This window comes from Passer montanus, unplaced genomic scaffold, assembly GCF_014805655.1.
Source record: "Passer montanus isolate IOZ18808 unplaced genomic scaffold, ASM1480565v1 scaffold55, whole genome shotgun sequence".
Taxonomy (NCBI): domain Eukaryota; kingdom Metazoa; phylum Chordata; class Aves; order Passeriformes; family Passeridae; genus Passer; species Passer montanus.
Window position 1 is genome coordinate 4,088,861 of NW_024370485.1, and position 25,512 is coordinate 4,114,372.

At 39.5% G+C, this 25,512-nt stretch overlaps 1 protein-coding gene across 2 annotated transcripts in view; it reads left to right on the forward strand.

Annotated features, from left to right (window-relative positions):
• The window catches only part of LARGE1 (LARGE xylosyl- and glucuronyltransferase 1), a 280,581-nt gene that overhangs the window by 208,162 nt on the left and 46,907 nt on the right, over positions 1-25,512 (forward strand). For both annotated transcript variants that reach the window (XM_039725272.1, XM_039725273.1), the window contains 3 exons: positions 2,959-3,063; positions 19,026-19,138; positions 20,661-20,786. In XM_039725272.1, coding sequence (XP_039581206.1) covers positions 2,959-3,063; positions 19,026-19,138; positions 20,661-20,786 — 344 coding nt within the window. The remainder of the gene's footprint in view (positions 1-2,958; positions 3,064-19,025; positions 19,139-20,660; positions 20,787-25,512) is intronic.

The window sequence follows — 25,512 nt, forward strand, 5'->3', positions numbered from 1 at the left end:
TCTGCCTTAAGTCAAGATCACAGAGACAATTGTAAAGGAAAATAAAATATATTCTTTGGCACAGACAGCAACACTATTCCAGCCTAGAGAAAATAGAAATATACTAGAGAAGATGGAAAGCATATCTCCATAATTTTCTCCAAGGTGGCTTGGGAGACAAGCTATCACATCTGCCTAATAGGCTTTTAGGCACCAGTAAGAGTTAAAACAGCCTGACAAGTTGCATAATGCTCTACCCTAGGACAGTGTGTGAATGGGTGCACATTCCCAGGCCATTGCAATAGCAAACCAGAGGGTGTTAGCTCATACGTTTTGCTGTGTGTTTGTGACAAGCTAAAAGGGCATGTACAGGCAGTTATTCCAGCTCAGTTCATACACAGTAAGTCACATTATCTGATCCATGTATCTGAGCCTTAAAGCTTACATGATGTTCATTTCTGCCTTCGTCTGTGTCCCATATGAAACCTCAAGGAATACTGATGAGAGTGAGATGTTTTTCTCGTGTCATTAAAAATAAAGTGAAAATACAGAAAGAAATTATGCAACTACAGTAAATACATGGCAACATAATTTCTGGAACCTTTTTTAGTTTATCTTGGCATAAGAAATAATAATTGAGAAATAAGTATTTCAGGGGTAAGTTATTAGAACTGAGATTTTTGACTTGTACATGAGAAATGAAAACCATTAAGGTTTGTTCATTTTTTCCCTATCCATTGTTTTAAAGGCTGAAGTCTGTAGTATGTTGGGAAATCCATGAGACTAAAATAATGAAAGCAGATTGATGCTCCATGATAAAGAAGGTATCTGCTTCTTGCAAAAGGAATTCTGACATTTCTTTTGGTGGTAGCTGTACTACTGTAGCTAGCTGTACCCTGAGAAGGATCTGTGGACTGCTGGGTTGTGAAATGTGCTAGTAGATTATGGGCAGGGTCAGTCTCTTCCTACCAACTGTGCCAACCCATTCCAGCCCAGCTGCACCTGCATTTTCTGTTGGTTTGGTTTCTTTATTTCTCCTCATCCCTTATTAGCCAATGTTTCTTATCTTGATTTATTCTGCTTCAGCTGTAAGGGAGTGGTTATAAACAGGCAGACTTCCAGCTTGGAGTCAACAAGTGTTGGTTTAAATTGTGTCCTTCAGCTCTTTTTGCCTTAGGCTCCATTCAGGCAGTTGAGATTCCTTTCATATTTCCTCACAGTATATGGCTTGTGATTTCTGATGTGATCTCCAGTGTGTTCCAGGTGTCTCATAGGTTGAGAGATGCTGTCGTTTATCTGTATGAACAGAATTGCTTAGGTTGTGTTTGCTTCTGGCTTGTAATTTCCTTCATTTTCTTGTGCATTGCACTCTGTTAGTATTACCAGTTTTCAGTAGCACCAATGGGTCTTTGATATGATCCCTTTGATCTCTCCCAGATTTTCCACCTTCTTAAAATTATTTATGGGATCTAATATGAAAAATTATATATACTGTATAATAAATGTGTAATGGAATAGGAGATACATCACTGGAAAATAAGGTCTGGTGAGAAGTGTCAGGTTGTCATTAGGATAGAGTAGGATGATGCTAGGGTAGTGTGGAGTGGATTTGGTAATCTCTCAAAGTTATTTTTATATTGATTTCCATTCACTCCTTGAATGCTTTCATAGTGTTCTGGCTTGGTTTTTTTTAATATACCTTGGCCAATCACTGCTGCTCACACTCTTTGAAACAGCATTCAAGACACATTGGGGTTACTGACATTCCACTGAATTACAGATACCACAGGAGAGTATTGCAAGCACTTTTCAAGCCAATTATAAAATTGAGTTAATCATATCTGTCTTTATGTCTTGTTCTCAGCCCAACCTTGTGTTAGACCATACTGAAATAGCTGTGATTCTATGTAAGCAACATACAATGATCATTTCAGGCTTGCAGTGCACTGCTGTGACCATACACACAATTTTATGAGCATAGCTGGGATTTGAAAATGAGCCTTCAAAGCATGATCCTTAATTGCTTTTTCAAAAGGTTGCAAAATAATTTCCAGTACTTGTCTCAGTGCCCTCCCTGAGCATGTCCCTCTTTCAAAGCACCATTCCTTTTCCTTTCTCTGACTGGATCCAAATGCAAAAAAAAATCCAAATTCTCCCCTTCCATCCATCCTCCATTACCACAGCATCCTTTCAATCATTTCTCTTATTTACATTTTATACACCACATTTTAGGATACCTAATTAAGTCCTTATCTGTACAAACATTCATTTCTTGGTTGATTTTTGAGCAGTGCAAACCTTCTAGACACATTTGGTTTAAAATACATTTTACTCTAGCTGACGCCAGCTGCTAATCAATTCAAGATAAACTGAAATAAAACTGAAGTCATAATTTCTATGCAGCATTCTACACAGGCTCACCTAAATGACTTTTAAATTACTCTCTTTAAATTAAAACAGTGCAACTTTCTGATGTAGGTAAACTTTTCAAATCCAGTATTTTTTTAAGCAAAAGGGATAATATGTGTCATTCTGTTTTCTCAGTCACTCTTTGTGATGTTGAGCTTTGTTCTTCAATTATGTTATCTCCATCAGAGTATGAACAGGTCTTCATATTAGATGATCATTTTACCAACACTTAATTCTCAGTAGGAGTATTCTCCATCATTGTATTCCAAAATCAAGCAGCATTCAGATTTGTCTGGATGACATATTTCTGTCAGCATGACAAAGGATCCCACAGTGTTTAATTACTCAGGCTAGCCAGGGAAGAAGGGAAGAAATGAGCCGTGCTGAATTTGTTGTGCCAGGCCTGCTTGTCTGTTACATAAGCTGCTTTATTCTGAAGGCATGGAAGGAAGGCAGCACCCCATCTTCTGCCTTCTTCCACTGGTTGTCCCTCTCCAGATTTCCTGTGTGTTTTCCATTTCTTGACTGTCTTACATCTTATGATATTCTTGTAATTTGCTCGTTTTCCAGGGCAGCAAGTTCTTGGCTTGGTGGAGAACCAGAGTGATTGGTATTTGGGCAATCTCTGGAAGAACCATCGGCCCTGGCCAGCGCTTGGGAGGGGCTACAACACAGGTAGGACCTCAGGGTTTGCTTTGAATTAACACCTGCAGTCAGTCTCCTGGTATAGAGAGATAATTTGCACCCCCCTTCCTAAGCTACAGCTAAATTTTTCTTTCTAAAAAGGAAAAATGATGCAATGAAATGCATTTTGGAATTTCTGGTCTTCTCTAAATGGTGTTTAAAAAGATTGTGTGACATCCTTTGGGGAGGAACAGAGCTTTTCAGCAATCTTGACAGGTCTTCAGCACATCTCCTACAAGATTTCTGTCCACAATGACTTGTATATAGGCCCAGCAAGAGGGAATGAATAGGAGTTGATAATTTTCTGTAGAGAAGTAAATGGTATCACAAAATGTTAGCCCAATAAAGATAATAACCCCTGCCGGACACCAACAGGGTCATAATTGTCCTAATAAAATGCAAGCTACTGGCCATCAGTTTCTGCTGCCACGAGAAAGGAATAAAGGCACTAGATCAGAGAATGTATTAGGTTACAAGAGACAGGTCTTCTCACTGATTTATGTTTGGTATGTGAGAAAACATACCAGGTGCATAAAGAACACACATATATACCTAAATCATTCCAATGCAGGCCTTTAAATGCTGATGCAGTGAGTTAGGTTCTCTCTCTCTCTTTGTAATAAAAGGCCAGAACAGATGGTGAAGCCTCCATTTGGAACAGATGAGTCCATTTAAATATCCCTGCACTATCAGGAAATTACTCACCATAAAAGTGATTTTGCTTCACAGAAATATATTGGATTAAATTAAACAAACTAGAAAAAGGACTCAAGAAGTTGTGTGTTTGGGTCATCTTATTTCTATATTCCTATGTATATTTGCGGGAATCTCGCTACGTTTTGTGAATTTGTATTTTAGTGTCTGCATAGCATCTCTGTTCTCTGGAAATGTTCAAAAGAATAGCCTAACAGAACACAGATTGGTGTGGAAACAAGATCTTGGCAGAATGGGTTTGTTTCCTATCTCTTCTTTGCCAGAATTGCAAATACAAAGGCTAGGTCTGCCCACCCCTGTTCCCCAGCCCCCGCAAAGCATGAGACAGAGATAAGTTTCAAGGATTTTTCCTGAAATCTGAAGGCTTTTGTTATACACAGTTCAACTTGTTGGTGTCAATTCAGTTCACTGTTACACCACAAGCCAGTATCTTTCATTCTACTGAGAGATGACCACCTTCTGTAGCTACCTTCTTTCTGCTGTACTTTTGCTTTTTCCTTTCTGCCATTTTAATGCTGGCAGAGAGAAATCTGACACAACCATATAAGATCAGAATAATGCAGTAATGTATGGTGGGTAGTATAAAATACATACATTTATATCTAAAATGCTAAGGTTAAAAAAAATTCTGTGAGGCTTTAATTTACATCGTCTTAACTTAACTCTTCCAAATGGTTTATAGGAATACCAAATGTCAGTATATCACATAAACCTTACAGTGAAAGCAAAAATAATCAAATATCTGCAGTCCTTCACATATACTGCATGTGTTTATTTTTGTATTAATACATACCTATCAAGCCATGCAAAATCCCATAATCCTGCACAAGATTTTATTTTCCTCACAATTTCTTTTTTCACACAACTTACCTTGTAGTTATAAAAACTTTTTCTAGAAAGAAAACCAGAAGGTAGGTAATGTATGGAAGATTGACAAGTGATCATAAGAAGTGGAATGTTGTTTTTTCAAGGATGTGGAACAAGAGGTCACTGAGCGAAACGGTGCAACATCTGAGAAGTAAGAGACGAGGTTATTGACAGAATCAGCACCCTTTAATATAAATTCCTTGATTGAATTAACTGTTTGCCTCAGTAATCTAGCAGAGACTGAAGTTATACATTTCTCAGGGAAGATGAAACTGAGTCTTGTTTGATGTGTTCAGTAAATAAAAATAATTGACATTGAACGCAATTGTGTGGCCAAGGAGGATTCAGAAAACTAAAGCAGGGGGACACCGAAAAGAGAGGCAGTATCTCTAAGCAAAACACTCATGAAAGGCAGCGGTCCAGGAGGGGGAAGGCATGGAAATTCAGGTACCTCGAGCCATACTTAGGAACTCCAAAAGGACCCCCAAACTCCTGAAACTTTAATGAGCTAAACAGAACTGGATCAGGAGGAGGCTCTCAGACAGACTCTGCTCTTGCTCTTGGGAGAGTATTTACTACAGACCTAGGATACAATCCTAAGAAAAGAGATTTTTATGTGAGCCTCTTCAGCCAGACCTAACCCTGGCAGATTTGATTTTGAAGCACCTCTCAAAGTCAAAAGTGTTCTACTGCTCCTCACAGTTTCTGAAGATAATTTCTCTTTCACTCTTATCTTTCTATGCCTGAGCCTCTCTGGACGACATATAGGTTGGGAGAGTCCCAGAAGGCAGATGTATTAAAGGCAAAGTTCTGTTTGTTCCTTCTTCACTGGTTCTTTAAACCCAGTAAGCATTTGCACTCCTCTCTTCATTGTATGCCCAGGACAGATCTCCTGACAGCCAATACAGATTTTCAAGGAAAGATTTTATTTGGTTGTTTTTCATTCTTCCTCATTTTCACAGGCAGATAATCCAAGTCATACTTTAGTCCATAATAATATAATTGTTGAAAAACCAGACCAAACCCAAAGTCAGATGATTTAATTAGTGTTTAAGGTGTTAAGTTAGAATCATTCTTTATTTGTGATTACATTCTCTCCTCAACCATTTTAGACACAATTCCTTCTGTACCACAAAGGTTTCCAAATTTTTTCCTGTACTTTACTGGTAAACACTCAGTAAGCTGCTTAATCAAATGCCTTTTTTATGTAACATCCACTCTATGTTGGTTGTCTGCACTGAGTTAACTCTTCCAGATTGCTCATACACTAATTCAAGCACAATTTCTTGCTCTGTAACTATATCATCTTTCACTGGCTAAACTGTGCTTTTCAAAGTAATGCTACACTATGATTTTTCTTTTTACAGATGTTAAACTGACAGCTTCAGAGTTGCACTGTATAGTTTAATGTTCATTTCAGGAGTAGCAGTCATCTTAGTCCTCAGAAAAGTATCTTATGAAAGAAATTCTAAACATAAAAGCTTTTAGTACCCTTTTTTTTTTTAGTACTTTTAGTCTGCCTTATACTTTCCATCATGGTGGAGAATAGCTTTTAAAAGCAGTATCTGGTGACTGTTAAGGCTTCTGACCACTTTGTCAGGGATGTGAATCACCTCTGGCTTCTCTGGCTTTAGTGCAGCAGAGCCAGCTTCATCAGCTGAGATTGGACCCCATGCCTGCCAAATGGAGCTTTGGGATAAATCTATAATTTGGGTCCTGGGGGTAATTTTAAAAAACTTTGGCCCTGGGGATTTCAGACTCCTAGAATACAGAAGCCCATACTGAGGATTTGAGGTTCATCTGAAATGCACTGCCTCTGTAGCCACCGGAAACTATAAGGAGGTGTCTCAACAGCTTGAGCAGAGAATTCATACTCCCACACTGGGAAATGTGACATTACCAGATTTGTGGATTGGGAACAGAAGGGAATGGCTAGCACCTAACGATTACTAAGCTATGTGTGTACTGTGCCTTATTACTCCTGTGTTTGTAATGACTGGAAGAGTGCTAGAATAAATCTCTCTCCTTTATTGTTTCCCTGGAAAAAAAAGGACCTGTGGAAGTGGAATTGGAAATTGAAAGCATGTGTTATGTCATTTTTTGCATAATATTTAACAAATCTGAGTGATGAAAGACAAGCACAGAACAGACTGTTTATATTAAATAAGCCTGGATCACATCCTGTGCTCCTTCATGATGATTCTGTGCATCTTCAGTGCAGAAAACAAATGACTTTGTGAAGCAGTGCAGAGTGGGCTGTTGGTAGTCATGGCACTGCCTGTGGTCCTGCTCCAGAAACCCAGTAGCATCTTTCAGCCGAGCTCCACAGGCTCATGACATTGTGGTAATTGTACTCCTGTATGTTGGCTGCTTGAGAGAGGAGGATGTCAAATTGTCTCAGTGAATGAAAAAGTCAGTAAAGCCATGGTTTGTAGAACCTCTTAAACCCACCATCGTGGCCTGACCAAGCTTAGCCATGCCCCCTCTAAAGCCATTGCAATAATCCTGTCTCCCATTAGTTCAAACATTTGTCATGTTTGGTAATGGAAGTGCTGTCATTTGGGTTGGATCAAAGTACAGAAGCCTTTGCAAACAGATGAAAAATGCATTTTAATTGATAAAAAACTAATGTCCAACACTGATGACAAGTCAAAAAGCAGCATTTTCTTCATCTACTTAGGTTCGTATTGTGCCAGGTTTTTGGATTAGATTATTCTTCTATTAAGACACTGTGAGTTTACTCAGTATATACTGTTCTCAGTGCAAAGCATGGTGATACACTTGAGCTTTATACATGTAGAGGTGCCTTTGAAGTACAAATACTGTGCACATTGTCCAGGTAGCAGTTTAGGAATGCCAGCCTATGGTTGCTTTTAGTCTCAGCAAGAAATATCACTCTGTTTGTGTCAAAGGTGGGAAGCTAAAGTGATAATTCTGCTTTTTGATGACCACATCTCTATCTTTGTTGTCTATAATCTGTAGCTTGCACTTAAAAATAAGTTATCTTAGAGGTGACTATCCTCAAAGTATAGCTTCATTTCAGGTCTTTCTCATGCGCTTTCTAAAGCATGTGATGTGCTAAGAACTTATTTACATCATGTTTGACATTTCTGAAATAAGGGTCAATATGTATTTGATTTTGAAAATGGTGTCTCTAGTTTGAGAGGCCTATCCATTAGTAAAGACATTACTGTGGCTGAATTAGTCTAATGTTCATGGCATTCTCTCAGATACCTCCTCTACTCCTTTAGCAATTGAGTCTCTCAGCCCGCACAAAAACTGTTTTTAAAAAACGCCACCAGACTTGCTTTGAAACACTAAAAACATTTATCTTGTAGGAAACCTGTGATTAAAAAAAAGATGGCGTCTAGACAGTCTATACTAGATTCTAGTTGTATTGGAGTAAATAAAATTTATTTCTTTTTAGTTGATTAGATTGTCCTTGTTTTGGGAGTTTTATTGGTCTGACCTGAGCCCACACTGTAAAGTTCTCCATGTAATGTACATAAATCAGGCATTTATATGTAGCATTCCAATGTAATGATTTAAAAAATCATTTTGAAGTGTTTTATTTTTAGCTTGATCAAGGCAGTTCTTTATGTGAACATACATACCTTGATCAGTAATTATTGTAGTAATCAGTTGTCCAGCAGTCTGAAGTGCCCTCTTTATTGTAGAGGGACAATCATTAGCAGGTTAAATTTGGATGAAAGACTTGCACATAAAAGCTTAGTAAAGGCATCCAGGTGTCTACACTGAGAACAAAACCTTCTATTATATGATGGGAGAAGCCCAGACAAATGCATGGTGATAGTAAAACCAGTACGTTTCCTTCTGAAGTGCAAGTTCACTTTCAGTTTCTCATTGTGCTAATAAAAGTGATTGTGGAAAGACAGTTCCTTTTTGTAGAGACAGAGACAGCAGTTTTAGCCGCAGTCCCGAAACAAAGAAAAGAGGCATCACAGTTGGACTCCTTCTTTGGACTCTTAATAGGAAGCTTTCTGCCCGTCACAGAAAGTAGCAGAGTGACTAAGATGTCTTTCTACCCCGTGTCAAAGTCATTCCCACTAAGAGAGTGCCAACAAAACCAGTTGGATTTGGTCATAGTCAGATCACTCTCTTAGGTGCTAGGGCAACCTAGCATTTCGTGTTAGGGCAAACTAAGTGCAGGACAAACCTTCCCCCTTTAAAAAAATACCAAGAGACTTTGAAAGAGAAGAATCTGCCAAACTGAGTAGACACAGATCTCAGAAGAAGCAGCTCATTTCTTGCCTTTCCATGTTGTCTTTATGTTCAGCTACATCCTGGCTTTAATTGTTGGTGCTGTAGCTCCTCTGCCTTCCCCTCTGCACCAATCTTTGTCGAAGTGAGCTCAGGGGAGGACAGGAGCACTGCAGTACACTCTATATGCAGATCATCTCTACACAGTTGTTCTCAAGTCACAGACAGTGAAAAAAGAAGTTTTCCTCAAGAAGAACTGTTGAATTATAGGCAATTTAGGTCAGAAAAGATCTCCCGAGGTCTTTTGGTCCTCTGAAAGTCAGCTCAGGTTGCTCAGGGCCTCTTCCAGCTGAGTTTCAAGTGTCTTCATGGACACCTCTCAGAGCAGCCTGCTCCTGTAGTCAGCCACTATTTTTCTATTCAGTGAAAAATAAAAGTAAAAATTCATAATATGTAATTAGATTTTCCTTCGCTGCAGTATGTGACTGTTACCTCTCATTCTGTCTCTGTGCATCTGTCAGAAAAGTGTTGCTCCATTAAGTGGTTTTAAAAACCAACAAGAGATCCCTCAGTCTTTTCTTCTTCAGGCTGAAGAAGGCCAGTTCTCCCAGCTTCTCCTTATGAATGCCAGGCCCATGACCATTTGGGCTGCTCTCTGATGGATTTACTCCAGCATGTCAGGGTATTTATTTGACTGAGGAATCCAAAACAGTGCTTCAGATGAGGTCTTACAAGTGCTGAGCCAAGAGTGGTAATCGCTTACCATGACGTGAGGGCTAATATAGCCCAACATGTGGAATATTGCCCCAAGGTTGCACTGCTGGCTCATGTTCTACTTGCTGTCCACCCAGTTTCTTAGGACTCCTCCTGGAAATCTCCTTTCTATCCACCTGTCCTCCAGCATATACTCTCCATTTAGGAATAGTACCATTCAGGACTTTCTGTTGAATTTTAGGATCTTCCTCTTAGCCACTTGTCCAGTCAAGGATCCTGTGTAGGTGCCCATCCCCAGGGAATTAGGCCACAGCCCAATGTGGTGTCACATGTTACATTGCCTAGGACACATTCTATCCCATTTCCCTGAATGCTTAACAGTATCAGGCTCAGCACCAACTCTTGGAATACCCCCTGTAACTGAGCACCATCTGGGTGTTTTATTACTGAACACAACCCTCCGAACTTGGCAGTCCAACTTTGCAAGCTTCTTACCCAAGCTGTACCTGAGTTTGGCTATATGAGCATGATAAACAGCTCCTTAGGCAAATCCCTGTATTTCTGTTGTGAACCTAATCCTTCTCTCTGTTACTAGAAAATAAGTGGGTGTGCAGGAAGGATTATGTTTCCTGAGTTGTTTTTTTTTTAAATGCTGTAGTTAATTTCCAGGCTTGTTCATTGTGTGCTGCTGCTTTCATTCCCCTAATCCATTTCTTAGAATGTTCTATTCCTCCTGAATCTCACTCAGTCAATAAACTGCCCATTAAGGCGGGGGCGGGGGGGGGGGAAGGCAGGGAGAAGTTTTCTGCTTTTTTCTGAATACAAAACTCCAAACCTCTTTGTCATCCAAACAGAAAGAAATACCTTTCAGGTCGTTCAGCCCTGAACCGCATCTCCTCCTTTGTTGGTGAGATGTTGAGTGAACACCAGACCCAGAAAAGCTGTGATGGGTTCTTGCTCACTGTGCCCATTGTTACAATTACCCTTGTGGACTACACTTAATATTAGAAACTGCTTTTGAAAGCTCTTCTCCACTGTGATGGAAAGTATAAGGCAGACACTGTTAAGACTAAAAGCCAGCCAAAATAATTAGCACCTGTGCAGGCTGCTTTTTTCCTCTTCACATAGTCCCAAGTGGAAACCTTGTAAAATTGTTGATATTTTGACCCCTATTGAATGTGGTGTCTTTGAGAGGATCAAAACCAAAAAGCCAAACATGATTTAAAGCAGTGGTCGCTGTTACCATTCACTTTTTACTGCTTGCTGTGGAAGAATAAAACATAGATAAGTATCATGAATAAGGTCCAGATCTGATATAAATGCCTGATTCTTACATTAAAGAGAATTAAGCTGATTTACAAGAGCCAAGGATTTAGAAACAGATTCTTTTTTCTTTTAAAGGTAGGTGTTTCTTTGGTGGAGAGTCCAAGATAAATTACTTTTGGAAGACATACTTTCTTTCAACAGGGTAAATAGTCAACAAATTTCAGCAGACTTCCTCAGTTTTTATCCATGTGTGATCCCTTTTTCCAAACATACCTGCACACGGAGATCCAATGACTGGACCTCCTGCACAGTAACCCTATACAGTCTGTATTCTTCTGTGATTCCTCTTCAGCACAGCTCACCCAAAGTCCAGTTCCTTTGCCTTTTTGTAGAGTTGTGACACTCACTCACAATTCTGTGTTTTGAGGCACTGACATGAAGAATTCTACGTTCTGGAAGAATTAAGAGATGTATGACAATCAGTCCAGGATGAATAATTAGATGAACTCCAGGTCTGTTATGATTGACAAAATACTTTGTGTGATCATTGGATGTACAACCAGAGTCATTTCAAGTATGAGTACAGGAGATGCATTTGTTTTGTATGGGATGGAAGCTTTTTACTCCTGTCATACCTGATATCTACACTGCCAGGTAACTTAGCTGCCCAGTTCATCCTTCAATCTTGGCTCCCTGTTTATCCACAGGACACAGAAGTTAGTTGGTATCCTATCTTTCTGAGGAACCAAACTGTCTTTCATTAAAAAAAAAATATAAAACTAATAATATTTATTGTAATTTGTTCACAGTTCAGTAAGTATTTCTAGCATGGATAGGACTACACTCCATTTGTCACCTCTTTCCAGTCCTTAAGTGTGACATCAGAAGATTACTATTCCAAGCATGTCCTGATGACATTCTCCAGTGCACGCAACACAGACCCTCTGTTCCTTGCTAAAACCACTCCAGTCTAGCAAACTGTGACATGGCTCTCTCATAATGTTATCCACACTGAGAAATGCAAACAGAATAATCATTCTGTCTAACAACTGAAGGAGCATAAACTAGACCTCAGAGACAAGTGCTGAGCAGGATGAATGTGGCCAGCAGGGTGTGCTCAGGAAAGAGCCAGACCCTGAGCAGTGCATGCACAACCCCAGGTGTACACACACCCCCAGGGCTTTGGTGCTCTGGGTGCTGGGGACCAGTTCTTGGACTGTATATATTTTAAAATGTAGATTTAACTACTTGTCCAGGGCTAAGCTCCACAGGTCAAAGATGACCACTTAAAAATTTGCAAAATTCAGCGATAATACTGGAAAATTTCTCATTAAGTTTGGAAAAATGGCTCCAGGAGGTTATCTGGGAGCAAGTCAAAGGATAATTTGATCCTAGGTTATTAATGTTTGGAGGAAAAAATAACATTTCTTAATGGAGGTCTTGCCAATTTAGCAAAGGTTCAGCAAGATCAAATGACTGAAAGTTCAAAGAGATGTTCAAATTAGAATAAGGGAAGCACCCTTCATCAGGGTAATTATGCATTGGAATAACTTATCAAAGTTTGTGTTAGACTATCCATTATTGTAAATCTTTAAATAAAGACTGATTTTTTTTTTCTAGAAGTTGTGCTCTAGTAGGCCCCAAACTGATTTTGAAAAATCCTCTGACCTCTGTTATGCAAGAGTGAAAAATTATCCTTTCTGACTTTATCACCTAAATAAGTATTTAATCAGGACTTTGTTTTTCTGTTGAAGCCACCTAAGCACACAGGCAAATGAAACCACAGCTAATCTTGTGTGTAAGAATTTACTGCAGTTTTAATATTGCAGAGAGGAAAAGTTCTTTAAAACTTCGTAGAAATTTTCTACATTCATACCCCTCCCCCACCCAATATCACTTTTCTTTTTAAATCTCACATTTCAAAATGCTTTATAATAAGATGTGTACCTGGCCATCTTTTAGCTAGTGGCCACTTTGGCACCTTCAGATGTGCTTCAGACATGTGCAGAGATGCACACGGAGCAGTGTCAGCTGATCCTTGTGCAGGGCAGTGGTGTGAAATGTCCTTGAGACAGATCTCAGCTTCGTGTGGCCACTGCCGTGGTGCTGCAGTGTATAAAGGCTGAAACCTCCCTCCTCTCTCCCTTTGCAGGGCTGAGGTTAGAGCACACTCTCTGAGATTTAAAGGTGCTCAGCAAAAACTTTCCATTCTTTTGAATTTTATGAGATTTTAATGATGTGCCTCTTACAGGGTTTTTTCCCTTCTTAGAAGCCATTTCCATAGCTTACCAAAAGAGAACTCCCTGGAATATTTCTTTTTTGCCTCTAAAATGCAATTTCTCTGTGCTATATACTCACAAGGGTCACAGGGTACAAAGGCTGTGAGTAAGCAGGAGTTTTTTAAAAGCCATGTAAGGAGCTTCTTCACAGATGGTTTTTGTCTCCAACAACCCTTTGCAGAGAGTTCAGGATACAGACTTTTGAGGAAAGTTACTATCCTTAATGTCTTCCTTGATGCCCAAGCAAGTACAGGAGCTGGGAAGAACCCCTAGTTTCCATTTTTTGCTTTCCTAATATTTTGGTTATTTTCCAGCCATGTTGTTTTCCACGTTAGACAAATCTTCTCAGCAATTTGGGCTGTTAAGTGTGTGAATTTTTACTGCTTGGGACTTTATATGCTTGGGATCTGTGTGAGAGAAGGCCAATTTCTTCAGGTCTAGAGATGATTATTCTTTGCTGACCTCTGAAAGGCCTGTGGAACTGTTAGTTCTCTTCACTAGACTCTGGGAGATAAAAGGAGAGAGCATTACTGAGCAGGATGGTCTCTAAGTAGCAGAGGTTTTCCTCCATAGACCTGCTCAAAGTTTTATGGTTCATGATTCCTCTCCTCCAGACCTTCTAGACTCTGGAATCAAGAAAATTCCTCTGTAGCAGCTTTGAGGCTTTAAGAAAGTTGGAGAAATTCCCCCAGAAGTGGAAGTCATAAAATAGAAGATAGAAAACATGTTTATCTTCTTCCAAATTGCTCAGGAAAAATAGCATCTAAGCAGTAAAGAACCAGAAAACTGGGACATTCTGAGCTACAGTGAGCAGCTCAATAATAAGAAGTTAGAACTATGCTTGAGTAAAACATTCATCTTAATTCTGCCTAAGGAAAAGTAGCATACTTGGAAAGAAGAGCATAAATACAGTAAAAGTCTTCTATTTCATTAAATGGTCATCAGGAAGTATAAGCAAAATGCTTATAATGCTTCAGGAGGAACCAGCCTCCCAACAGAGTGACTGCACAACATTTCAAAATGTGCCCTATGACAACTTCACTTTTAATACATGTGCAGAGAACAAGGACTATTGCATTGTGTCACTGTGCCTGGAGGGACACACACTTTGTTTCAAAACAGCTTCTCAGCCCTGTTCAGTTTTGTGAGAGAAAAGTTCCAACGTGGAATCATCACTTATTCTCAATGAACACATTGTACATCCCTGCAAGTTTGTATTAGTTTGGGTATTTTAGATGGTGAAAAGCTTTTTTGAGAAAAGAAGGCTGGAACATGTAAGTTCATGGTTAAATAATGTATCAGGGTGCTCCAGAAATGTGCTAGAATGACAGTCCTTCAGTCACATCATATTAAAAGCTGTAGAAAAATATGGCTTTATTACATTAATGATATGGCTGGTCAAATTATGAGCAACAGATAGTCTGTAAACCAAGTGAGATAAATGCTGGGAATTTCAACCACACAAAGACGTAAATTTTAAAATGTGTGCAGTGGCTTGTTTTGGAATTATAGCTTTAATTTAATTTAATGTTTTAATCCCTAAAAGCCATACACTTGTGTTTTTCTGTTTGCTCTTGGTGCTGTGGGTGGAAAACAGAGGCCACAGTCAGTGGTGTGAAGCTGTGGCTCAGTGGATTCCAAATGCAGTCCTTAACAAAACTGGTCATTGGAGCCCTGACCAGCAAGGCACAGTCACATTCCTAGCATTATGCACTGGGACAGTTTCCATTGACTTTAGGTACAATCAGAATTAAAAGAAGTTGCAAGTATTTGCTAGAGTACTCAGCAGTCAGCACTATCATGGAGCATCTCCTAGGACAGCAGAGCTACAAGGCTCTTCCATAGCTCCTATGCATTCAAATTTTTGGTGCCACATCTCTTTCACAAAGCATGCCCTAAATGTCTGACTCAGATATGTATTACAAAATCTGAATAATTTCAGGCCTTTTAAACATTATTTCTTACAGGCTCAGTAAGTTCATTATTTCTCTCAGACTCAGTGGTTTGGTGTGTGGTCTTCAGTGTGCTGCTGAGCTATAGCAAAATCCCAGCCATTTTTTTAAAACTCACTATTGCTTTATGATGTATTTTGAAGCATGTCTTACCTATCTGTTTTGGATATTACGATGATATCTACTTGTTGTTTGTCTAGCTGGTTCACTGTTGCAGGCCTAATTTCAAGAAGAATTTTTAAAAACCTGACAGGGATAGATGAGGTGCTGCTCATATAAGATGGCATTGCCTCAAAGGCTCACAAAAACATCCTGTTCCACCCAAAAGGAACAGCCAAGATCCTATATAAAATGGTTTCTTAGGAACTACATTTTCTTCTCCCACAGCACTGAGTAGTATTTTCAGGCACCTTAAAAGGCCCATTGTAATAAATTGATTGAGTTTGAAAGCTTGTCCAGTTTCACTATAACATCTCTAAGTGATTCTGTTCTGTCTTAAAATGTTGTTTATTGCTTCCAGCTCTACTATATGTTCCTCTCTGAATTTCAGGAGGAGCCATTGTCTTTGTTCCAGAAGCAAGAGAAGGGGATGCTTGGTAGTATTCCAAGGGAAATGGCTGATCTTTCTGCAGACTTTCAATTTACTGTTCAGAAAAATGAAATAAAATATTGTGTACTGGAGCAGATTAACAAAAGCAAACAAAAAAGAACAAATTTGCTGACATGTCTTAAAGCATGTCTGGAAACCATTGCTTAGTGAAAACATTGGAAGAACAAAAAAGTTGTTTTCGATTGAATCAAAAAATGGGAAAAGGATGGAAAAGATGACTCCCAAACTTTGGTTAGTTTAAATAAATAGAAAATTTATTTTCCTTTTCAGATCTTATAATAATTTTCAATAACATTTTTAATTTGTATCAATTTTGAGAATAAAATTATTTTCAAGTAAATTGAGTTCTAAAATGTACCAAAAAAATTATGCAGTGCTTTCCACCTGAAACATTTTAATCCTAATATGTTAATTCAGCTTTATTGCCCTGTTTTATTCAATTTATTCACCAGTATATTTTTTTTTGTTCTTAGGGGGAGGTGTTTGGTGGTTTTTTTTGCTTTTGGAGCTGTGTTTTTAGTGTGTCCTTAAATGACATTTTTGAGAAACTGCTTTGTTTGTTTGTTTGCTTTCTTGTTTGTTTGCCTGTTTGAGCAGTTCAGAATCTGTCAAATTTTGGTAGTTCAAGCAAAATCTCATCAAGCAGCAGGAGAGAAATGCCATTCAAGTTATAACAAGACGAGGATGTTTTCCACAAATTTAGTAATAAAGCATTCTTTTTCTCCTAGATCTTTGAGATATTTACATCTCTGGATATGCCTGAACTATTTCCTCAGGACAAAGAAAATAGGGTGTTCTGTGGCCGATCATAATTTGTTTAATACTCATGAGATGTTTGGGTTGCCACTTTTCTCTTGTTCTTTGTTTGCTGCCAAGCTTTCCTTCTGTTTTTCTCAGGTAGGTTAAGGCAGGAAGATGCTGCACTTCTCAAAAAATCAGAAGCCCTGCTGCCTGGGGCCAGATGTTAATAAAATATTCCTTTCATTTCTTGTTTTTCCTCCAGTCTCTTCTTCTCCCAGCACAGCAGATGAGAGTGAGTCCCTTTTCCCCTTATGTTCAGCTGTATGTCATCTTGAATTTAGTCTGAGATTTCACTCAATTTGACTCTGAGGGAAGCGGTTCCTGAGGCAAATATTTTCCTTTCCTTATTTCAGACACTTTGCCTGCACACTAATTGTGTAGATTGAAGTTAGTTCATTTGTTACTTGTTTGCTTTTGACAGCACAACAATATAGAGGAGAACCTGAAGTTCACGGTTCTGAAAAAAACCTAATTTTTCTTCTGTGTGAACTGTTTTAAAAGTTCCCAAAACACATGCTTTTGCTTTGCTGTTGGACTCAATAACACTGAGTAGTATTAAATTCTCCTCTTAGTAGAAATATCTTATTTTCACTAATACTAATGAGTAAATATTTAAACTTGCTATAAGTATTCTCCGGCAGCAGTAAATTAGAAGCCTAAATAGCAACTGTACAAAGGTGTTAAACTCAAGCCTACAGGTGAATTAAAATAGAAGTCACACTGAAATTAGTTTTGATGGTGAAACAGTAAAACTTTGTGAAAATTTTCAGTAGCCATGATTGCATTATAATTTAGTACATCCTTTCTCACATATATTCCAGTTTTTTCACTCCATCTGCCTCTTCCACTCTCAGATGTTACCATGATAGCCCCTCAGGACAGCATAATCTTGTTAGCTGCAATGCCATAATCTGCTGCTAGCATAAAAGTGGAAGTCAAAAAAAAAGAGAATACTGCACATATTAAAATATTTACCCTTTTCTTCCTCAGACAGGAGGCTTAGAGAAATTAAGAAAAATTGGCCTATTGTCTATGAATTATAAAAACTATCTTATTGCAGTTAACTGAATCTTACCATTATTCTTTATTTTTCTTAATAAAGAACCTTCTCAGTTGCATTTCACTGCAAAGCTGACAGTTCTTTCCAGCTGGAAAAAATCCTCTCCCAGAGAGGTGATCTCCCACCCAGTTTATTGCTGCAGCACAAGGAACCTCTTTCACACTGATTCAGACAATGCATAATGCTCTCTTAGAAGCTCATGCATGCACATTACATACTCCAAAATAGACTTTCCTTATGCTGGAGAGAAGACAAACACACTGGCATAAATAGACTGTAGCATGCTGTGACAGTGTGTCCCTTTGCAATCCAACTGCTGGAAGCAGAAAGGTTGACTGAAGATGAAAGGGGATCCCTCCATCACAGGTTCCAGCATCCTTGGGAACCAGATGGACTAAACAGAAAACATAACTAAAATAGGCCACCAAATGCATGGCCAGAAGAGGTTTGCTTTTTATTCATAGCAGTGCCAGGTTTTACTAGAAAGAAACTTGCCATGTCATAGAAACTAAATATAGGAAGTAACTGAAACCACCTATGTCCTCTCCCAACCAGAGCAGCACTTTTCCAAGTACATTTTCTAATCCTGGTGTGGTCTGATTTGGAAAGACTCATGAAATAAAGTAGTTTATCTGCCATTTTTAGTTATTTCACCGCAGCGGTTTTAGGAGAGTTTTTCTTAAGCATTCAGACTACATTTCCTTTCTTTTTCTCATTACTTTTAGTTTTATCAACTTGGACTCCCTGAGGCAGCTTTTCCCTGTGCCTGCTTTTTGTCATTTCGTATTCTTCTGTGTAGCTGCTATGGTTCTCTACAGTTGCCGTGATATTTTTTTGTAAGACCTCTTGTTAAATGTCATTTGCAGATGTCGTTACTGTTCTGTTTACTTCCTCCCTCCACTAATGAAGATATGAAACAACACAGAACCCATCATTGATTTTACTAGGTGGTTTCTGTCAGCCTGCAAGGCTGCTGTTTATCTGTACTCCTTCTTTGTGGTCCTTCAGTCTGCATTCATTCCCCATGACAGCACTCTTATCTAAGCCTTTCCAAATTCATTTTTCAAGCAGATTTTTCTAAGACACTGTAGGAAAGGTTTTGCTGATGTTTCAATCCAGCATCATTGCTTCTGCTGTTTTCCCTTCTTGTGCACTAGGAATTTTGGCCAGCCAAAAAGCAACTGAGGAATACAATGCATGTTGAGGTACCTTTCTTCCAACTTAAAATTTCCCATTTGAGGATCCTGTTCTGTGCAGACTTGGTGCCTTAATGGCTGGCCCTCTCGAGGTCTAGGTTGTAACCAGCACTGATAATCTGTTTCTCAGAGAAGTTTCAAGGATTGCAATCAGATGTGTCAGATAACTTCATGTCGTGTTTTAGCTGCTGAATCAGCACATGGGCAGGGTGGGCCTTGGCAGGTACATGACATCATGGGTTCCCTTTGTCTCTGCCCCATGTTTCCCTTCAGGGGTGATCTTGCTGCTCCTCGATAAATTGCGGAAGATGAAGTGGGAGCAGATGTGGAGACTGACGGCGGAGCGGGAGCTGATGAGCATGCTGTCCACTTCACTGGCTGACCAGGTGAGTAGGACATTGCAGGACTGCAGGACAAGCACTGAGCCATGGGTTGGGGAAGGAAAGAAGTAGAGAGAGGATGAGATGTGGGAAAAGGCAAGGGAAAGCTGTTGTGCCTGTAGTCAACATCTGTTGAATCATTCTGGGCAAAATGTGGAAGAGAATGGAGATTTAGTCACAAAGTTTGATTCCTCTTACAACACTGGCATTTTTACCTCCTCTGCTCAGATGATTCATAAGAGGGACAAAAGGGGTTTTCAAGCTTTCATTTTCTGTTCTCCCTTCTTTAACACAGAACTCTCCAGGCACCAGAAGTCCAAATAAACTGTGTCTTTCCCCACTGGTTATTGTCTAATCAGACTTTAGTTTTAAGTCTCCTGATATTTCTTTACTGTTTCTGGCAGATGAGTCCCAGATGTCTTTTAATGTACTCCTTGCCACAGCAGCCCTGTAAAGACAAAAGTGCTGCTGTCTCCCTGCTACAGATAGGAAACTGAGGCCTAGAGAAGAAATAGTGTGCCTAAACATAGAAATAGTTTTTCAATTTGTGCTTCTTGCCAGCTCTCAGTTTAAACCCAGAAACGCTGTTAACATACTACTAGACCTGAACCAATAATTCTTGCTCAACAGCTTGAACATGTTAACTCAGTCCAGCATCGTATTTAGATATTTGTTCTCCTTCTGAGTTACCTCTGGCTCCTGACCAGTCACCACAAAGGAGACACGCTCCTTATTGTGTACATGGAGGTGTGCACTTTGTACAGCATCTCTGCAGGGTGATCCAACAACTCCTGAGGATCATTAAAAAAATTCTTGCAACTTCACTGTTTTTTCAGTCAGATCCTGAGTTGCTGTCTAATACCTGCATGGGGCAGAATTTTGCAGAGCAGGGGAGGGCTGCTTGTGTCTTCTCCTTAATACCTTACCCTCAGATTGTCCTTTTAACATACTTCTCCAACAGAATGGCTGCTTAGGGGCAAAACACTTTCTGTCCCTCATGGTGTAGGCGGCTCTGCAATCTGTCCTACATGCCTTATCCATAAAGTACCTGGAGTACTTGTTGCAACAATAAAGTGCTAGCTAAAGTCACGTCTAGTCATTCACCTTGAACCAATTTAGCTGCCAGATTCGCTTTCCTCCCCTTTGTTAAAAAGTGGTGCAGTAATCAGTACCAGCTGGCACTGTGTCTTTTACTGCCTGTTACTCTCCCTGGTGACTAGAACAGGAGCCACACCTCATGCCAGCAGTACAAGATGAATGTTAGAAAACTTTACTGTAGTCCCTTAGCTCTGTGCGTCAGGAGAGCTTGTTCCTCTTGTCTGGATCTATATATCATCCCTTAGATTAACATCACCCTCCAAGGCAACAGAATTATGGAGAAAGGTTTACAGACTCCACCTTTTATCACCATTGGAATTTCTGCCTGTGAAGGGGAGAAGGAGAGTCAGCTGGGGCAGAAGTTGAGATCACCTCACGCAGTAGAAACAACAAACACAAATGTTTCTCTGTTTTGTTTTTTTTCTGCTAGGATATCTTCAATGCAGTCATCAAACAAAATCCCTTCCTTGTCTACCAGCTCCCATGTTTCTGGAATGTGCAGCTTTCTGATCACACCCGTTCTGAGCAGTGCTACAGAGATGTATCTGACCTGAAGGTATGTTGCACAGGAGGTTGGAAGGGTAGTGTCCTTTGGGACAGAGAATGCGGGATTGCTGTCAGAAAAAGATGAACTGCCTTAACTAGGGGGGAAGCTAACACATATGTTTTATAAAGACACCCAGATGGGGAAAGAAAGTGTGACTTTGGTTTTGTGCATTTTGACTACTAAGAGAAAATTCAATATAGATGCTGCTTTGGGATTTGGCAAGGTGTTAAAGAAGGGCTTTGCCTTCTTACATTCTTTACCTGCCACCTATGCCAGTACAGCTTACTACTGAATTCTTATTGCTTTCCCAGTCTTAGCTCTTCCTAGACAAAGAATACAAAACCTTCCCTTTTTGTACTGGACAAGCTTGAAACTCTTTATTGAACATCACTTAATGGAGTGACATTCAGGGAGGATTTCTCCCTGTGCGTTAGGGAGAAATGTAAAGACCTTGCTCACTTCATATTTAGCCTTTGCATACACTTTACCCAGTCATGTTGCCACTCATTTTTCCATGTTTTGTCCTGAAGAAAAGAAGGCTGAGTAAAAACCTATTAATTCAATAAAATGAAGCTATAATGTCAGTGTAATAGCATATTTTTCACTATTAACAAGTAGAGTATAAAAGCAGGATGAATTATAACAGATATGAGTAAATAGACATCAATTGTGCTGTGGCCATTTTGAAAGACTGGACTCAGAGACTCAAGCATGCAGGAAGCTCAGAATTGAAGCTTGAAGAGCTTTGTCCAGGTGTAGAGTAAGATTGTGCAGCAGTAGATTCTATCAGAGCGGACTAGTGGCATCAGAACAGAGTAAATATTAGGTAGTTTTCAGTGACTGATTTTAGAATTCAGTTAAGGTTTGTATATTTGGTCTTCTGTTTTGAGAATGTAAATGAGGTCTAAAAAAAAAGGCACAAAAGGATGGAAGGGATTGCAGGGGCTCTCTGGACACCATCCAAACTCATTTAATGCAGGACCAACGCAGACCCAGTTGCTCAGCACCTTGTACAGATGAGCGTCGAGTCTCCAAACACTGAGGTTTCACATGCTCCCTGGCCCCATGTTCTAGAGTTTGGCCACCCTTTTTGTACAACATATAGCCTAAATCTAACCAAGATTTCCCTTGTAGCAATTGGTGGAGTAACAGCAGGAGTGTTCAATACGAACACCAGATGCAGGATGAATATAGAAAATCAATCACTCTCAACACACTGATTGAAAAAGCTGTGCTTCCAAGAGACAAAAGTTCTTCTACATGGGTTAACTGACCTGTCAAAATTGGCCATCACTGACTGAATTTCATATATTAAGTATTCTTACTTACTTACAACTGTCTATTCAGGTGTGATCCATAGAGGACAGTTTTTAAAGTTAAATCACTGTAGTGTGTGTACACTAGTCACTAAATGGTTTATATCACCATTTACATCACCTGTTTGTAGAGCAGGATCAACACAGGCACTTTAAAAGCTTCATGGTTTTATGCCTTGAAACAAAGTGCTGGTAGAGATTTTAGTACTGCATTCATATTGAGAATCATATATGATAGTGATTGCAGGGCCTGAAACCAAAAGAAAGATGTGTAACGGGGAAAATGTTTCCTAAAAGATGTACTTCAGGAAAATACACCTCCCACCTGTGACATACCACAGTATTTTGCTGTGAATTAGAGGCTGAGATTAATTTATGTAATTGAGACAGTCCGATTGGACTCAGCACAAGGTAAAGACACTGCCATTTACATGAGGAAAAGATTCTGAAGCTGGTAACAAGGATCAAGGGTTTGTTTCCATTGTCTAAACATGGTTTGAGTCACCATAGGGACTCTGCAGTATCCATCTAGGAGTGGCAGATAAAACACAGACCTACAAGAGATGTCCTCTTGGCAAGGCAGCTGATGGGCAGGCAGGATAGCTGTAAGGTGCTTTCAAGGTTGCTGTAATCTCGATTTAGGCAGCCAAAGTGTCATCTTTATGAGTGGGTTTGGAGGCTGGTGGAGCTCATCTCAGAGCAGATGTCTGATCTTCTGAGTCCAGTATTTACTAATCTGCTTCAGGTGTGGGACATGTAATTTCTTTATAACACCTGCAAGTAAGCATATGACAGAAGTATTTTAAAAACAAAGAAAATCTTTCTTTCTTGTCAATTAACAGATTTATCTTTACAACTGTAATTCAGGTTTGGTTGTTTATTACTGTATATTGTGTCACACTGTCAGTTCCATTACAGCATAGGCAGTGAAGTCTAAGATGTGTAATACTCTTCACTGATCTTCTAGTCTGAGGTATTTTAACTCAACAAGGGGGGCAGACACATAAGCAATTTCTTGAGCTAAGCTGGACTTATTCACACTACTAAAATTATCCCCTACATACTAAATTAGGGCTGAAATTCTTTGCCTTGAAAGAGAGGCCAGAGCCTTATCTAGTGCACATAAAACCCCATGGTTTCAATAAAGCTTTTCCCATATTGAGCAGTTAAAGAACTGGCCCTCGGGCAGCACTGTTTAAAATTCTTCATACAATTAATAAAAATTTAAAAAGGCATAGACCAATTAAAGTTGTAAATTTGGATTATGAAAATTATCAAAATTCTAGTTCTGTAAAGAAACCAGGTGGTTAGGTATATGAGTCTCACAAAAAATTAACAAATGTCATTACCCCAAGTTAAAAATTTCACTCTTAAAGTCACCCAAGTTAGTCAGTTCCATGGCATTTAATATAAATGGTGCAACACAACAGATTTGGCACATTCTGTATTGCGTGGTAAGACTGGAATGAGAAACAAGGTAAAACAAACCTCCAGGGTAAGAGGGAAAGAAAGACAGATTTCGAAGTTTGCACTGGGGGATAAAGAAGAATAGCATAGGAAAGAACGAAGTGAATGGAGAGATTTAAATTCAAAGATGAAGCTGACCCAGTCAAGGATTCCTCAGCCCAAACAGAGTGCATTTCTCCTGTCAGAGTGGAAAGGTGTTGATTTGATTCCATCTGTCCTCAAAGTCCATGGGAGTTGAGGATTTGTCATCTCTTATACACAGCATTGTGTCAAGTAAACTTGTACCCCCAGGGCTGTTCAGGGATCTCTGTGTGCATGTGTGTCCAGACACTTCTTTGCTGCTTTCTTCACATTTGTGCAAGGCTGAGGGAGCAGTTGAATATTTCATATTTCCTGAAGAGGATTCTAATCACCTTTTTCTCTTTTTAGATCGTGTCAAATTGCATCTCTATCCATTTAACTGATTTTTTTTCTTTTCATTGGGGATTGGTGTGAATGTGAGGTTCATTTATGTATTGCTTTTGCTGGATTAGTCCCTGCTTTTGCTTGCTTCTTGGTTAGTACTTTGTTCATGTCTGTAAGGAAATCTCAGTTACTATGATTTGGCACAAACCTAATGGCAGGAAAAGTACTGTGAAAGAGGGTAATGAATTTTGATACCTCTGACAATGAATCATGACCTCATTGAATGAGTCAGTCATAAAGTCTGGTTGTCAAGGATACAGATGCTATTTACATGCAGACAATCTGGTAATTCACAATCGCAGAAATCAGATGCTGGACTCTTCAATGGGAATGTATCAAATTATTAGAATTTACACACACTCTAACATGGAAAAATGCTTTACAACCTATTGATGGCTTTTCAAACTGGTTTTGAATCCAGCTGATACTAAATCAGCAGATAGATAAATAATGAACCTCATAAATTCCTCATTGGGAACTTGTGCTCTGTGATTCACCGTGTCCTCCCTGGGAATGTCCTCCACACTGGGAGGACTTTGTGGTATTGCTTACAGAAGTTTAAACAGCTTCTTTTCCATAACTGTAGTACATCATTTCAGCTCTGCCTCAGACATGACCCATTTCACCTCTTTGTGTTCCAGTCCCTGAGCTGCCCCATGCTGTCCAAGCACTTCTGCTCTAATCTGCAGCACTTCTGGCATTCTGCAGCTCTGCACCTTTTAATGCCAAGGAAGGAAGAGCTGCAGTGAGAGGGGTGAGAGCTCGAGAGAGTTAGACAACGCTTCTCCTTTGAGCGAGCATTGGAGCAGTCAGGTGTTTCTGTCCTGCCAAACAGGAAGCACCATGGTGGTACAGGGGTGCTCTTGCAGGCAGGGGGCCTCTCATTAAACACTGGCACAGGAGCCAAAGGAAAAGAAGTAGAAGAATCCTTCAGAAGACAAATAAAGACCTTTGAAAAGCACAATGTAGTGCCATACAGCAGTGGCAGTAAGCAGGGCAGTAAAGTAATCCCTGGGACCATGGGCACCAAACTAGTCAGGGATTTGAGTCCCATGTCCAACCAACCCAAGTGTCTTCCACTTACATGGTTTAGAAAGATCACATTAAAATCTCTGTGATGACATTCTTATGAAGTATACGCTTTCTGAGGAAATTGGTTCTTCTATTAAACCATTCATTTCTGATAAAACACAGTTTAAAAAGTTTCCAGACATCTCTAATCATGGCATAAGTTACACATGTGGTGCATATTTGCAATGTGGTTTGGGGCATATTTAAGCTTCAAAAAATACCTATTGATATGGCATTAAAGTGACATATAAAGGTGGCTTTACTGTGCAGATTTGCCAAATGTTTAACTCCTACTGATTTCAGTGGGATGGGTCTGGTTGCCTAAGCAAGGAGTCTAGTTTTTTTAGCAGAAAAGCTTCCTGTTTACAAAATACCACTTGTTTACCTAAATTGTGAAGCGCTCATGGGCTTAATTA